At 43.2% G+C, this 17,940-nt stretch overlaps 1 protein-coding gene across 3 annotated transcripts in view; it reads right to left on the reverse strand.

Annotated features, from left to right (window-relative positions):
* Nucleotides 1–17,940, reverse strand: part of CLIP2 (CAP-Gly domain containing linker protein 2) — a 172,954-nt gene that overhangs the window by 75,038 nt on the left and 79,976 nt on the right. For all 3 annotated transcript variants that reach the window (XM_040336701.1, XM_040336703.1, XM_040336702.1), the window contains exon 3: nt 9,944–10,482. In XM_040336701.1, the coding sequence (XP_040192635.1) occupies nt 9,944–10,482 (539 nt within the window). The remainder of the gene's footprint in view (nt 1–9,943; nt 10,483–17,940) is intronic.

Below are 17,940 nucleotides of genomic sequence, written 5' to 3' on the forward strand. Positions count from 1 at the left end.
GGAGAAAATTGTTAATCAATACAGGGAGTGCACCCGAAAGTTTGAGAAACGTTGGGGCCCGTGGCTAGATGTACCTGGACTCGTCCCGGTGGATCTGGTCATGGGTAGATTGCTAGGTCTCAATGCTGGTTAAGTATACTTGTACAAACTGTTGGTCTGTATAATTTAGGCACAGTGACATCGGGTGGCACCGGAGGCGTGGGACTTTGAGGGCAGGACTAGATCTGAAATGTGATTCTAGCCGATTTGGATTGTGGATTTGTAAGCTATGCTATGTAACTGTTGGATGATGAAGTCTGGTTCTGTGTGTTTATGTTGAACTCAAACTTTTATTTGGATAAAGAAAAAATAAAGATAAAGAAAAAAAATGTTGGCGCTATATAAATCCAGTATAATAATAATAATTATAATAATAATAATAATAATAATAATAATAATAATAATAATAATAATAACATCCCTCACATTTTTGCAAATATTTTATTATATCTTTTCATGTGACAACACTTTGCTACAATACAAGTAGTGAGTGTACAGCTTGTATAACAGTGTACATTTGCTGTCCCCTCAAAATAACTCAACACACAGCCATTAATGTCTTAACCATTGTCAACACATGTGAGTACACCCCTAAGTGAAAATGTCCAACTTGAGCCAAATTAGCCATTTTCCCTCCCTGCTGTAATCTGACTCATTAGTGTTCCAAGGTCTCAGGTGTGAATGAGGAGCAGGTGTGTTAAATTTGGTGTTATAGCTCTCACGCTCTCATACTGGTAACTGGAAGTTCAACATGGCACCTCATGGCAAAGAACTCTCTGAGGATCTTAAAAAAACAATTGTTGCTCTACATAAAGATGGCCTAGGCTATAAGAAGATTTCCAAGATTACCCTGTAACGGAGCTGCAGCACGGTGGCCAAGACCATACAGTGGCTTAACACGTCAGGTTCCACTCAGAACAGGCCTTGCCATGGTCAACCAAAGAAGTTGAGTGCACATGCTCAGCCTTTATCTAGAGGTTGTCTTTGGGAAATAGACGTATGAGTACTGCCAGCATTTCTGCAGAGGTTGAAGGGGTGGGGGTCAGCCTGTCAGTGCTCAGACCATACGCTGCACACTGCATCAAATTGGTCTGCATGGCTGTCGTCCCAGAAGGAAGCCTCTTCTAAGGATGATGCACAAGAAAGCCGCAAAAAGTTTGCTGAAGACAAGCAAACTAAGGGCATGGATTACTGGAACCATGTTCTGTGGTCTGATTAGACCAGGATAAACTTATTTGGTTCATAAGGTGTCAAGAGTGTGTGGCGGCAACCAGGTGAGGAGAACAAAGACAAGTGTGTCTTGCCTACAGTCAAGCATTGAGGTGGGAGTGTCATGGTCTTGGGCTGCATGAGTGCTGCCGGAATTGGGGAGCTACAGTTCATTGAGGGAACCATGAATGCCATATGTACTGTGACATACTGAGAATGATCCCCTCCCTTCAGAGACTGGTATTCCAACATGATAACGATCCCAAACACACCTCCAAGATGACAACTGCCTTCCTAAAGAAGCTGAGGGTAAAGGTGATGGACTGGCAAAGCATGTCTCCAGACCTAAACCCTATTAAGCATTTGTCCGCCGGCGGCCTACGATCGTGGCGAGGAGAGGCAGAACAAGGAACTGCCTATGTAAACAGGGAATTTCCCCGTTATGCCAAGTGACATGACAGGGAACTACTGCTCCCAGTGATCGTGAGCAGTGATTTCTGTCATGTTTCAGTAAGCCCATCCCCCTACAATAAGAACATGCTGAGGGAACGCGATTAACACCTTGATCGCCCCCTAGTGTTAACCCCTTTCCTGCCAGTGTACTTTTTTACATTGATCAGTGCATTTTTATAGCACTGATCAATATAATAATGTCACTGGTCCCCAAAAAGTGTAATTTGGGGTCAGATTTGTCTGTCGCAATGTCGCAGTCCTGCTAAAAATCGCAGATCACCGCCATTACTAGTAAAACAATAAGAGTTAAAAAAGTCCCTAAATCGATCCCGTAGTTTGTAGACACGATAACTTTAGGGCAACATATAACTATTGTGGTATTTGACACGGTTTTTGATTAACGCATCAATAACTGGTTTAATGGGCATAGTAGTAAACAAAAATACATTTTGTTCCCCCCATTTAATTACTGTAAGCACTTGTGTTTATTTTAGATTCAACATTGTAATACTCTAAGGCTCCATGCACACTGGCTTAAAATGGTTGTATAGTAAATTGTTTTACTTTTACTTACAGGTAAGTCTATAATAAGGCTTACCTGTAGGTAAAAAGAATATCTCCTAAACCTATACGGTTTAGGAGATATTCCCCTTCCAACGAGCCGCTGACTTCAGCGGCGCATGCGCACAGGGGATTCTCGGCTGAGAGCCTGGCAGACGCCAGACCCTGCCGGAACGAAGTCTTCCACGCGTATGCCAAGGAGTGATGACATCGCGGCTCCAGCCACTCACAACGCTGGAGCCGCGATACACGGAAGATACGGCGAGGCAACATATCAGCTCCCTCTGCGTGAACCAGGTAAGATACCGACGCCTCGTTCTAAGGTAAGTATTTCATAATGAGCTAGTATGTGGTTCATTATGCCTTTGGGGGGGGGGGGGTATACAACCGCTTTAAAAATTGCTGCTTCTGCAGGAGTTTTGTGTTTTGCCTGTAGAAGCAGCTCAATGTTATTCTATGTGTCCATGCAGATTAGGACAATTACAGGCATATTTTGAGCTCAGTGTTTAGAAGTAGGAAAAAAAAACTTCTGGTTTGCATTTCTAACTGGAGCTTACTGGCAGAAGAAATGCTAAACTCTCTTAAACTGTGTATAAAAAAATGTCTATATGAGCGTTTTTTTCTGCCAAGGGAACTGGAGTATTTTTTTAAGCCCAGTGTACATTAGAGGGGTTGTAAATGTTTTTTCTTTATTTTCTAAATAGGTTCATTGTTGGTTCACTTACCATTTCCTTCGATTTCCCTTCTAAATGTTTTTTTTCTTTGTTTTCTTTGTCTGAATTTCTCACTTCCTGTTCCTCCTCAGTAAGCTGTTCTGGCTGACTAACCCCCAGCCAGAACGGCATGGATGATGGGGGCAAGCTTACTGAGGAGAAACAGGAAGTGAGAAATTTAGACAAAGAAAAAAAACATTTAGAAGGGAAATTGAAGGAAAAGGTAAGTGAACCAACAATGCACTAGCTTAACCACTTAAGACCCGGACCTTTAGGCAGCTAAAGGACCAGGCCACTTTTTGCGATCCGGCACTGCGTCGCTTTAACTGACAATTGCGACATGGCTCCCGAACAAAATTGGCGTCCTTTTTTGCCCACAAATAGAGCTTTCTTTTGGTGGTATTTGATCACCTCTGCGGTTTTTATTGTTTGTGCTGTTAAACAAAAATAGAGCAACAATTTTGAAAAAAATGCAATGTTTTTTACTTTTTGCTATAATAAATATCCCCCAAAAATATATAAAAAAAATGTTTTTTTCCTCAGTTTAGGCCGATACGTATTCTTCTACCTATTTTTGGTAAAAAAAATCGCAATAAGCGTTTATCGGTTGGTTTGCGCAAAATGTATAGCGTTTACAAAATAGGGGATAGTTTTATTGCATTTTTATTATTATTATTTTTTTTAAAGCTGGGCACTTAAAGAGGATGTACCTGTACGTGCTTGTGCCCAGCTGTGCCATTCTGCCGACGTATATGTGCAGGAGGCGGTCCTTAAGTGGTTAAAGGAACCTATTTAGAAAATAAAAAAGGAACCTTTACAACCCCTTTAAGTGAACTATGTCAAACAGTTGCTCTTTCTCTCCTTCTCTTTGACCCTCAGTGGTTTAGGGATAAAACAAAATGAATGTGCTTCCAACTGTTCTCCAGTTGTACTTTCTTACATGATTTTCAGCCAAATTAGGGTGTCCAACCTTTTGACCTTCCTGGGCCACATTGGAAGAAGAGGAATTGTCTTGGAGGGCCACACATAAAATGTACTTATCTGAGTAATAAAATGTAATTGTTGTTTAATATTATTTTTTATTATAAAAGTAAAAAAGGGCAACATATAAATATTGTGGTATTTGACACTGTTTTTGAATAACGCATCAATAACTGGTTTAATGGACATAGTTGCAATTATCAATGAATTCTCAAGGTGCTCATCAGATATTTTGGTTCTACTTTTGACCTTCATGTGCTTCGTTCTCTAAAATAGTTGCACACAAATGTAATTTGTCATAAACTCTCACATGGTACAAATATGAAACTGGGATCAGGAAATGGCCTCACATTAAGACTATAAGTTAAGTATCAAAGATAAAGGAAGAAGCATTCAGCAAGCCTCATGCCTCGTACACACGACCGAGTTTCTTGGCAAAAAACAGCAAGAAACTTGCTGGGATTTTTTTTTGCTGAGGAATACGGTCGTGTATACATTTTTCGACGAGGAAACTGTTGAGGATCCCGTCGAGCCAAAAAAGAGAGCATGTCTTCTTTTTCCTCGATGGGAATGGAGAAACTTGCCTTGTCGAGTTCCTCGACAGCCTAACAAGGAACTCGACAAGGAAAACGATGTGTTTCTCGGTCGTGTGTACGAGGCTTTAGAGCAGGGGTGGGCAATTATTTTTTCGATGGGGCCACATGAGAAACTAAAAATATTTTGGAGGGCCGGGCCAAAAGGCTAAACTCAATACTGCATAAAATCAATTGTATTTCTTTATAAAAAGCAGTAAATATCATTGTTGGAAAACTGGTACGAGTACTTGTTATAGACATGGCACAGGAGGGGGACAGAGGCTGGGGACATGGCACAGGAGGGGGACAGAGGCTGGGGACATGGCACAGGAGGGGGACAGAGGCTGGGGACATGGCACAGGAGGGGGACAGAGGCTGGGGACATGGCACAGGAGGGGGACAGAGGCTGGGGACATGGCACAGGAGGGGGACAGAGGCTGGGGACATGGCACAGGAGGGGGACAGAGGCTGGGGACATGGCACAGGAGGGGGACAGAGGCTGGGGACATGGCACAGGAGGGGGACAGAGGCTGGGGACATGGCACAGGAGGGGGACAGAGGCTGGGGACATGGCACAGGAGGGGGACAGAGGCTGGGGACATGGCACAGGAGGGGGACAGAGGCTGGGGACATGACACAGGAGGGGGACAGAGGCTGGGGACATGACACAGGAGGGGGACAGAGGCTGGGTACATGGCACAGGAGGGGGACAGAGGCTGGGGACATGGCACAGGAGGGGGACAGAGGCTGGGGACATGGCACAGGAGGGGGACAGAGGCTGGGGACATGGCACAGGAGGGGGGCAGAGGCTGGGGACATGACACAGGAGGGGGGCAGAGGCTGGGCACATGACACAGGAGGGGGACAGAGGCTGGGCACATGACACAGGAGGGGGACAGAGGCTGGGGACATGACACAGGAGGGGGACAGAGGCTGGGGACATGGCACAGGAGGGGGACAGAGGCTGGGGACATGGCACAGGAGGGGGACAGAGGCTGGGGACATGGCACAGGAGGGGGACAGAGGCTGGGGACATGACACAGGAGGGGGACAGAGGCTGGGGACATGACACAGGAGGGGGACAGAGGCTGGGGACATGACACAGGAGGGGAACAGAGGCTGGGGACATGACACAGGAGGGGGACAGAGGCTGGGGACATGACACAGGAGGGGGACAGAGGCTGGGGACATGACACAGGAGGGGGACAGACGCTGGGGACATGACACAGGAGGGGGACAGACGCTGGGATCTGTCCAATTGCGAGCAAGGGGGAGTGTCTATGTGACTCCCCCTTGCTCGCGATAGGACAGATCCGTCCAAGGGGGAGTGTCTATGCGCGGCGGTGATTAACGTGGCGGCGATTTCGGTGGCGGTGGGGGGGCCGGATTAAAAGGTCCGCCGGGCCGTATACGGCCCGCGGGCCGTAGTTTGCCCAGGTCTGCTTTAGAGCCATTCAAAGAGAAAACAGGAGTTTGAAGGAGGTACTTGCTTCCTGATAGCACTTGGATATTACAAAACCAGGAGCTTGTTAAGGGCAATCAAAAAAAATGATGACAATGCAAGGTCCCAGCAACCACCCGACTTACAGTATAAATTAGTCCCAGAGGGTCCATCTCCATACTAGTCACTGTTGTGCAGATCTCGGAACTCAACTGCTGATATCTCACTATTCAAACGTTTTAACCCTCAAACATCGAATAAAATACATTATGAGTAGATTTATCCTTTCAAATAACATGCTAACTGTTTTTATACTAGAACTGCCAGTATGTTTCTGAACTTTTGTCATATGTGAACAAAGAGATATTACCTAACACAGTGCACTGCCAAGACACTAAAAGCTGCCTATTGTAGCAAAGACCAGCTTTGAACATTTATAGAGTTTAATACTCAGGTATCTCTTCAAGCAGCTTAAAACTCAATGCTTATTTTATTCCATTAATAAGGTTATGTTGGCAATATCATTTACAGAAATAATGACATAACTGGCTTTGCTATCTTTAGAATTGCTGCAATTCAGCTTTTAAATGGTTTAAAGAAGACCAATAAAGCTAAACGGATCCATCACAATTCAGTACAGTAGAACCTATAATATTAAAAATGTAATACATTGTAGCTTACAGTCCTTAAAGCGGAGGTTCACCCTAAAAACATGTATATACCATTACATTCAGCATACTTCCGACATGTACAGTATGCTGTTTGTTTGTTTTTTTTCGCTGTACATACCGTATTATTGTTATTTTCCACGCGGCTTCCGGGTTCTCACTCCCGCGGGAGTAGGCGTTCCTATGCAGCGGCGCAATGTCACCTGGGACTTAGCCCACATGATTGACGTGCTTGATAAAAACGTCCCCCTGGCGGATAAGGCGCATCACGAGTTCCGAAAATATCCGAACTGGGAGTCGGCTCTATACGGCGCCTGCGCAGTCAGCTCTACGCGGCTCCTAGTCTGTGCCGTATAGCGCCGTATAGAGCCGACCCCCAGTTCGGCTATTTTCGGAAACTCGTGACGCGCCTTATCCACCGGGGGGAAGTTTTTATCAAGCACGTCAATCATGTGGGCTAAGTCCCAGGTGACATTGCGCCGCTGCATAGGAACGCCTACTCCTGCGGGAGTGAGCACCCGGAAGCCGGGTGGAAAAGAACAATAATATGGTATGTACAGCGAAAAAAAAAAAACAAACAGCACACTGTACATGTAGGAAGTATGCTGAATGTAATGGATTATACATGTTTTTAGGTTGAACCTCCGCTTTAAAGCAGACCTTCAGTAATTTTTTCATCTTTCCATCTATTAAATGCATGCTTGTGCTACCCTATAAATGTACCAGCAAGTAAAGCTGGATACACACTATAAGAAAATCAGGCGAGCGATCATCCGCTTTTTCTCATTGTTTCACAGCAAGTCCAAACCAAAGATGGAACTAATGTACGAAAAGTCTTATATGACAATGCGCAGTATTTCGTAGATTTTTCTCCTACGAAAACCATATGAAAACAGTACACATTAACCACTTAAGGACCGGAAGGATTTACCCACTTCCTGACCAGGCCATTTTTTGCGATACGACACTGTGTCCCTTTTTAACTGACAATTGTGCGGTTGTGTGACGTTGTACCCAAACAAAATGTATGTCCCTTTTCCCCACAAATAGCGTTCTTTTGGTGGTATTTGATCATCTCTGCGGTTTTTTTTTCTGCTATAAACAAAAAAAGACTGTACATTTTGAAACAAAATAACAATATTTTTTACTTTTTGCTATAATAAATATCCAAAAAAGTCTTCATCAGTTTAGGCCAATGTGTATTCTTCTACATATATTTGGTAAACATTTTTGCAATAAGCGTATATTGATTGGTTTGTGCAAAAGTTATAGCGTCTACAAAATAGGGGATAGATTTATGGCATTTTTATTATTATCATTTTTTTTTACTAGTAATGGTTGCGAACTGGGATTTTTAGCGGCACTGTGACATTGCGGAGGACAGATCGGACACCTAACTGACATTTTTGACACTTTTTTTGGAACCAGTGAAACTATTACAGTAATCAGTGCTAAAAATATGCACTGTTATTGTACTAATGACACTGGCAAGAAAGAGGTTAACATCAGGGGCGATCAAGGGGTTAAATGTATTCCCTTACTGTGTGTTCTAACTGTATGGGCGACTGTGTGACTGGGGAAACACACAGATCCATCTTCCTGCTTATCAGAAAGACAGGATCTGTGTGATTCTCCCGTCAGAACGGAGATTTGCCTTGTCTACACAGGCAGATCCCCATTCTGTCACTGTGGGGAATGATCGCAGGTTGGCGGCGGACATCGAGTCCGCTGGACCCACTGACTGGCTCCCCCGCTGGCCAATGGGAGAGCGCACCCCACGGCGATTTTCGTGACACCTTGCCACAGTATGATGACGGCAGCTGGTCGACAATCGGTTAAACTAAAATTGTTGGTTCTGTTCATGTACAAGAATATTTTTGGAGTTTGTCCCTTCGGAAATATTTGTTCTGAAAAATTAAATCAAATGTCTAAAGCTGTGTACACACTATATGAAAATCGTGCCCCATATGGAATTTTTCTTCCAATTTTCTTATAGTGTGTACCCTACTTAAGCTTCATAAAACACTGATGTTGTAAACAACATTTCCCAACACTGCAAAACATGTCAGCAGAAGTAAATCGACATGTCACATTAAATTAATACTAAAGTCTCATTTTTTTTCCATTAAAAATAACAAACATGTTATACTTGCCTGCTCTTTGCAGTGGTTTTGCACAGAGCAGCCCAGATCCTCCTCTTCTCGGGTCCCTCTTTGGTGCTCCTGGCCCCTCCCTCCTGTTAAGTACCCGAGCCGCTGCTCTGTGTATCCATTCAGACACGGAGCCGTGGCCCGGCCCCGCCCCCTTTCTCTCCTCATTGGCTCACTTACTTTGATTTACAGCAGTGGGAGGGAGCCAATGGCGCCACACTGCTATCTCAGCCAATTAGCAGGGGAGTCCTGGACCGCTGAGTCTCTTGTGCAACATCAATGGATCTAGATGGGCCTCAGGTAAGTATTAGAGGGGGCTGAGGAGAGCTGCTGCACACAGAAGGTTTTTTATCTTAAAGCGGAGCTCCACCCTAAGGTGGAACCCCCGCTGATCGGAACCCTCCCCCCCTCCGGTGTCACATTTGACACCTTTCAGGGGGAGGGGGGTGCAGGTATTTGCACCCACTTCCGGCCACACAGTCTCGGGCAGACTGCGGGCATGACGTCACCTCCCCCCCCCCCCCCCGTTGTGTTCTGGGAACACTCGGCTCCCAGTACACAGCGGGGGTCAATCGGCAGGTGTGGCGCGACTGGCGCATGCGCCGTAGGGAACCGGGCAGTGAAGCCGGAGCGCTTCACTTCCTGGTTCCCTCACCGAGGATGGCGGGGGCAACAGAGTGACGAGCGATTGCTCGTCCTCTGCTGCGGACGGCGCTGGACTCCAGGACAGGTAAGTGTCCTAATATTAAAAGTCAGCAGCTGCAGTATTTGTAATATTTTTTAATATATTTTTTTTCAGCGGACATCCGCTTTAATGCATAGAATGCATTACACACACAGCTCCCGGTCCTCGCTCTGTAATGAGCAATCGTGGGTGCCCGGCGGTGATCGCACCTGCCGGGCACGCGCCCGGGAGTCAGGGACAAGAGGTGGCGTGCACCCGCCCCTAGTGGCCGCCTCGAGAGCCGACGTAGAGCTACGGGCTCTCACGCAGGGGAGCCGACCTGCCGCCGTATAACTGCGATCCTCGCTCACTTACGTAAACTGGAAAAATCTAAGAAATAATACCACAGTAAATAACGTTCATCAAAAATCAAACATATATACAAGTGTAGATTATCAATCTTCCAAGGAAACTGTCTGACAGACTCACCAGAACACGGTCGCCAAGCCGTAGATCCTTGTCCCCCTTTTTCACTGACCCACTGTCGGAAAGGTTGGATCCAGACTCATTTCCTGTTTTGATAGTGCTGTTCAACACACTTTCTCGTAGTGGCACAATTCGAGTGGTTAAAGGTGGTGTGGCAGTTCCAGAATGCAAAGATAAATTTTGCGTTGTCAATGATTCCACTGAATGTGAATCACTTCCTGTACCGTCTGCCACAAGCTGGCGAGTCAGTTTGGATGGTCTTGTAAATATTCCTTGCAGCGCTTGACATTCAAAGTAGCGCACTCCACCTACAGATCCATCATTCTTTCCTACTGGGTCATCAAGAACCACACCTGCCCACTGGCCTGGGGCAAACTGTGTTTCTCCTAAATACTGTACTACTCCAGGTTTAACTCCATTGACCCACACACGTTCACCGACCACATAATCTCCTAGGAACTCATCGCCCACTTCAGTGATTTTTGATCCAGTTTTTTCTGCGCCAACAGATGAAGTAGAACCCTGTTTGTGAAGAGGGGAGCCTGTAAAGACACAAGGTCAACATTTAGTATTTAAAATGTACCTGATATATATTTTTTAATTATAATTACCCTTTCCATATTGGGCGCCAAAATGATCCAATCACCTATTCTGCCATAGATCTTGCCGTCATTCGATGCTGTTCTCTAAAAAAAGACGGATGGGGATCTGTTCCTCATCCGTCTAGCAGATCGTATTGTGTGGCACTCGGTTGTAAACAGACAGGCAGCCATTTACATCCGACAGCCTATAGAGGACAGCAGACAAGCCACCCACCTGCTCAGCAGGGATAATTGGACAGATTCCCTGCTGAGCAGGCAGAATGGAGTCTGCCCCGTGTAAAAAGGGGCCTTAGGGCATACAATGACATCTTCATGTTTCCTGTGAAAATGTAATATTGTCCCTCAAACCTACAAACTTTAATCATTATTTTGATATCCTTAAAGTTGAAGTGCACAAAAACGTTTGTTTAAATATATTTGTCAGTAGCCACAAAGGAAATAAATCCACTTTGTGTGCAACAAATGTCAATGCACGCCCAGGTGTTACCTTGGAAAAGTAGTGGTGACATTATTACTGTGCTAGCCCATGCACAGCCTGTGAAGAGAGCAGAACATTAGGGGTGAGACTCAACAAGTCTTACCATTATTGGCTGCCCAATAAACTATAGGGAGGTGAATACAAGAACAGTTACCCTGCACAAGGAGAGAGGGCAGCAATGACCAGTCTTTATTACAGGAAGCTTTAAAGTGACCCTGTCAGTCTACTAAAAAAATAACTCTCAGGTCCCTGCAAATAGCTATTATACTAACCTTTCATGAGGTCCTGTCTCCTAATTTCCCTCATTTCAAGCACTGCTGCCTCCATCAGACTCAAAGACATTTATATTTTTCAGCAGTGTTGGATGCTTGTATTCCCCACCACTCACTGTGATTCCTTTCTCCGACAGAGGATGAAGCCACAGCATACATCGAGGACCCAGACATCCAATATCCCCAAAAGAGTGTATGACAGAGTTTGCAGTGCTTGAATAGAAGTAAAGTAAGAGACATGGCCCATTGGAAAGTATGCTCTTCTATTGCAAGGATCTGCCAGCTAGATTTTTAGCAACTAGAAGTGTCACTTTTAAACAGAAGTGTCTGTCACCGTCTTTCTGCCCTGCCCTTCCAGTGCTCACTGAGCTGTGGAGGGGGCAAGAGCGGCTGGGTCAGGCTCTCAGCAGCTCATTGAGAGGCTCAGACAGCTGCCAGTCCGGCATCTGGCTGATTTCCAACCATATGGTGGGAATCTTTCATGAGCCTGTACTGGCTCTGTAACATCAGTTGATAGCAGACTTTAGCCCGCTGATGGCTGAAAATGGGTCACAGGAGTGCAGAACGAGCTATGTTTATAGTGGTTTGCATATATTTTCTTTATTTACTTTTTGCTATTTTTTTTTTTTCTTAGGCAGGCAAATATTAAAAAAATTATTTTCATATTTTGTATAGTAGGTGGAGGTATCAACTACTTTTTATGTGTTCTTTTGTCTTCGTAGAACCTCTATTAATTACTTTCTGTCCAGGGTAATTTTGAAAAATTTCACACACATGTTAAACTCAGCATTTTTATCTTGCTAAAAATGTAATTAGAACCCCCAAACACTGTATAGTTTTTTATAGGAAATGCCCTGGAGAAAAAATTCTGTGGTTGTTTTTTTATGTTGCACAATATTTGCACAGCCATTTATCTTACGTAAATTTTCAGAAACAAATACACAAAGGGGTTTAATAACTAACACCGGAGGTGCAAAATCTGGTGCAGCTCTGCATAGAAACAAATCCGCTTCCAGGTTTTGTTTGTCAGAGCTTAATTGAACAAGCTGAAGTTAGAAACTGATTGATTACCAAGCACAGCTGCTCCAGGTTTTGCACTTTCCAGTTTTAGTAAACCAACCACAATGAATTTTAGTGCACACAAACACAATATAATACCCATTTTTTTGGTAAAATATAAAAGATTATGTTTTGTCGAGTAAATAGTTTGTCAAGTTTTAAAATTGTGATATGTCAAGTTTTAAAATTGTGCATGCCCGTGAAATGGCGACAAACTACAGTACCTACAACTATCCATAATTGTGGGTGACTCTTTAAAAGCCTTTACAGGTTATCGTTTTAGAGTTAAATGTGAGCTTTGGCACTAGAACTTGCTCTCACTCTGGAGCAATCACTGTTTACATATGCGTGGCCAGACCTATATGCATGTTTATAGAAAAATGTAGTAAAACTGCGCTATGGGAAAAACAACTAAATCGCCTGTATGAAAAAAATCACAGTAAAGCATATAAATAAGAAAATAGAGTCGCGCTAATAATTAAGTTTTGCAGATAAATCCATCAAATCTGCACATAACATTTTTAAAAATAGTCCACCAGTGCTTGTAACTAAAAGCCATGAAGTTTCCTGATGAAACCCTTCATCAATCACCCAAAGTAAAGAGTCCGCCACAAATTAGTAAGGTTTGCTTCTTACTGACTCCCAATGATTCCCCATTACAGAGGATCAAATACTGTAGCGTGTTTGGTTTATACCCAGCCTGGGTCTGTATCTCAAAACAGCCGTACACCTGTCCAGGAGGCGCCGCTCACTCTCTCACAAGGATCGTGGATCTTTCTGTCAGGTTGGTGACAGTCTCTCCATGCTGGTCCCCTCACATCAGCCTCCTCCACCTTCATGCATCCTCTTCTCTCTTCATCTATATGCATGTTTGCATTTGAGCATGGGCATGGGGGAACGGGGTGCTTAAAACTTTATTTTTATTTTTTCATTCAATTTTATTGCTATGACAAAGCGTGAACAACAACCATTGTGATAGCTTTGGGCAGTGACAGGTACACTTTATGGAGAGATCAGGGCTCTATTCTGTTTTGAGATCTGTTTGTTTAGCTGTTTCCCTGGTATACCAGCCAGGGAAATACAGCAATGAATCCCAGAAGCGACAAAATCCTCATTGCTTCGGGCTTCATCTGTCAAAGAAGAAATGGATGGACAGTAGACCTGGGCCATTGAAATGAGAGAGCCCAGGAACTGCGACTGAAAGCGGTGGGAGAAGGGGTGGGGACCATTCCGAGCCCTGTTAAAGTTTTGGGCGGCTGTAAAGCCGCTCATATTACTTTTACATGAAAGCTGATTGCTGGCTGCAAATAAAAGAACAAGGATCATGGCCACAGCTGCAGCCATGATCCTGGTATAACCGCATCCCGTTGACGACATATATACAGTATGTTCACTGGCTGAGAAGCAGACAAAAAGCTCTAAAGATCAAGATGAAATGTACACACATAGCCCTTCTGTCCAACTACCCTCAGACTACTCAGTGTCTCTTTTAGAATCAGTGTCCAAAGGAAAAAAAGTATCTACTGTGCTACTCTGTGAATCCTGTTCCATAAGTACACTCAATATTCTGTCTGTTATGGAGAAAACAAACTTTTTTTTTCTTAGATTCTAAAAAGTTCTGGAACCTGGAGCCTTTTCAGAGCTTTGGATGGATCCCACTGGTTCCCCTCAGTTCTGTGCTGATGCTAGACATCTCACAAAGTCAAAGGGACATAAGCATGATGTGTCTTTCATCTGCTGTATTAAGTTTCCTTGGCTGACCACTGCATCTACAGTCGTCAGCGTTGCCTGTTTTTTTGTGCTTCTCTAAAAGAGCTTGAACAGTACATCTTGAAACTCCAGTCTGCTTTTAAATCTTTGCCTGGGAGAGACCTTGCTGATGCAGTATAAGTACCTTGTGTCTTGTTACTGTGCTCAGTCTTGCCATGGTGTATGACCTGTGACATAAAACAGTCTTCCACAACCTCACCATAGTAGCAGAGTTTGTCTGTTCCTCGCCCAGGTTTAAGCCTCCTACACAACTGTTTCATTTAATGACAGCGTTTCAACCTACATATGAAGTTGATGATCATGAGCACCAGCTTGATATAATTGGTTAATCATAGGCCTGACTCTAATCTTACAAAATGCCTAACTTTGTACAAGTGTACAAAGTGTGCAAGTGTGACAATTGTTGCTGGTTTGAAGTCAAAGGGCAGCCACACCAAATACTGATTTGATTTTGATTGTTTTCACTCACTTTGCATTTTGTAAATTGATAAAGATAAACAATTAAAATATATATTTTTGAAAGCATTCCTAATTTACAGCATTTTTTTCACACCTGTCTAAAACTTTTGCACAGTACTATACAGTATATATTTATTTATAGTACTTTTGGTATTTATTTTGTTACAGGATTCTTAAGTGAGCACAATTTTAAAATGGTTCAAATATAAAATGTCTTAAATCTTTAATTGGTAATTGATTTCTATATTTAGTATCTTGACTTCCATAATTCAGCCATAACAGCTTAGATTTTTTCTTCATAACAAAACATACTTACTAAAAGAAATTTGTTTGAAGGCAGCTGTTTTTCTCGAGAGGCTCACCAGGTCTGAAAGGCTTTTAAGAAACCTTTGTTCTCCCTTTACTGTGACAGAAATCAGAGTTTGGGACACGCTGTAACCAGAGCGGCCATGCTAGCTGTTTTCTAACACAAAAATGGTTGTTGATCATATATTTCATTTAAGACTGATCTCCAATGCGATCATATGTTCATACTATGTGTTTCAGCATATAGGAGAACACCTTTGAAATTTTTGAAAGAGACAGAGAAATGTTTTACAAATTGTACCAGCAGATTTTGTGGCAGTGTTGCCATGGGAACTAAAATAAATTCATTCAACTATACAGAATATAAAAGGTTTCCTTGAAAGACGCATTTTATTCGGTGTGTAGGAACATGTAACAGAGAAAAACTATGGTATGCTGAAATTATAAGAAAATGCTATCTAGGAATGGTTAAATACTTCACGATTGTCCTATATTTTTGGATATGTTATTGAGACAAGACATTGATCATTCCCTTTGCTCCATAAAACATTACTATGAATGTGAAATATCAGTAAGAGTAACCAAGTAAGAGGTAAGATTGTGGAAATTCCTGGTGCGAGGAAGCTTGGGCAGACGTTGTGACACACCTGTCCCTCTGTGAATATCTAAGGTTCTACAAATTGAAACTATGTGATCTCAGTAAGCTACATATAGTAGGATAAAGAGAATGGCCCGTGCCAGGACTACTACTTTAAATACTGTCCAATTATGTAGAAAGATGAAAGTCCAGCAACACGATCCAATATCAAATAAAATCCAAATAATCTTTATCAATATTCCAATAAGACAAAAGGGGAATCCATTACACAGCAGGGTTGGTGCGTTTCAACCCTTTACTGGGCCTTAGTTGTTACGACTAAGGCCCAGTAAAGGGCTAAAACATGTCAACCTTGCTGTGTGATAAAAAACAAATATTCAATGAACCTTTAATTAAACTGAGCATATCACAAAACTCACGTTGTGCAATTCAAATAAATCTTACATAAAATATAATACATTAATAAGTTACTTTGTAAACAATGAACAGCCCCACTCTTCAAAAGGCAACTTCTATCTAATGGAAAGTCCCATTCTTCAAAATATAACTTTAGTTAAAGTGACAGTGCTTCTATTGACCTCCCGTGATATAGTATACTACCAGTGCTCCTTATGGACATGACAAAGTGCTCCATTCCACAGTGCTTTATTGTGCCCCACATGGATTTACACTTAGTGTACCATATCTATCTGACCTACTATCTCTAGTATGGTCAAATGTGCTTGAGGGGCAGTTCACTAACAGATCTGTGCTGTTTGTGTTCCACCAAATGCTTGTCTACTATACTCGACCATAGTACTCAAAAGTAAGGATGACAGGGAAAAGGGCTCATAGCATAAAACCATAAAACTACTGAGCCATACAGAATTACACTCACTTGTCGCTGTTACCTATAACCTGGCAGCTGGTGCATACAGTGTTGCGTGTCAATGAGGTGATGATGGCTGCCCCTCAATACAAAAAAAAAGAGCCGCTGCTCCAGGTGTATGCTCATAACCTGAGGTGGAATATCTCATAGAGTGCCAGCCCCGGCCCGCCTCTGTGGGAAACTTGTAAAAAAAGAAATGGCTGCACATCCAGGAATTGCGATTGCCTTTTATTGTTCAAAGTGATAACACCAAAGACACCAACACAAGGTCATGTAGACGCGTTTCACACAAACATCTTGTGCTTAATCATTACATTATCATGATGGCGGCCCCTCACTCCAATATCTTTCCTTTTGAGTATTATGGTCGAGTATAGTAGACAAGTATTTGGTGGAACACAAGCATCATAGATCTATTAGAGAACTGCCCCACAAGTGCGTTTGACCATACTAGAGATAGTTGATCAGAGAGTAAATCCATGTGGGGGGCACAATAAAGCACTGTGGAATGGAGCACCTTGTCACGTCCATAGGGAGCACTGGCAGTTTACTTTAGCATAGGAGGTCAATAGAAGCACTGTCACTTTAACTAAAGTCGTATTTTGAAGAGTGGGGCTTTTCATTATACTGAAGTTGCATTTTGAAGAGTGGGACTTTTCATTATTCACAAAATAATTTTGTATTATATTTTATGTAAGATTTATTTGAGTGCACATAGAGAGTTTTGCGATATGCGCAGTTTATTTAAAGTTTTTTTAGAATACTTGTGTTGCACTTAATACACATATGACTGCAGAATTCACGTATTTACTTTTTGCACAAGCACATGTTAATTTGTATAAAACAGCATATCTAACATAGTTTACTATGCTTCAGTTACGAAAGAATACAGTGTGTGATCGGTACTGATCACTCACTGTGTTCACTTAGAAAAGGAAGGGGCTAGTAAATTACATATTTACTGGCCCCTTCCCCACTCTGCATCCTGAAGATTCCCAAGTGTGCCTGCAGCTGCTGCCAGGGGAGAGCAGAGGAGGGAAGCCGGTAGTGCTGAGGAGGGGCACACAGGGGGGACCAGGCAGTAGTGGGAATCCGATGGTGATCAGTGAGGTAGTTAGGGAAAATAGGTGGAATTGATCTTTGTGACTCACACGCCAGCAGCTGAATGCCGGCAGGAGGGAGAAGGAAATGCCAGCTTTCATCTGCTGCCGTAAGAGCCACAAAAGATTGATTCCAGTTTGTACACCTCAAAAGGGAGGCCGTCATCTCCAGGTGCTTTAAAGTTGGGAAAGGAGTTAACCGCCAGTTGTATTTCTTCAAAATTTATGAGGGATTCCAGTAATTGTCGCTATGCATTAGGAAGGCTAGGCAGCTTTATTTCCTGTAAAAAGGCCTGTACATACCCGATAGAGTACTCCTGCCTGGATTGATATAAGTCTGAGTAGAAGACTATCAACTCTCTCATAATACTGTCATGTGAGTTTACCAACCAACCGCCCTTCTCCCATTACGGAGAGCCCCGATAGACGGAGAGGCCTGCTGGGATTGCACTATTCTAGCTAGAAGACTCAGTGCTTCTATGACTTTA

This window comes from Rana temporaria, chromosome 2, assembly GCF_905171775.1.
Source record: "Rana temporaria chromosome 2, aRanTem1.1, whole genome shotgun sequence".
Lineage (NCBI taxonomy): Eukaryota > Metazoa > Chordata > Amphibia > Anura > Ranidae > Rana > Rana temporaria.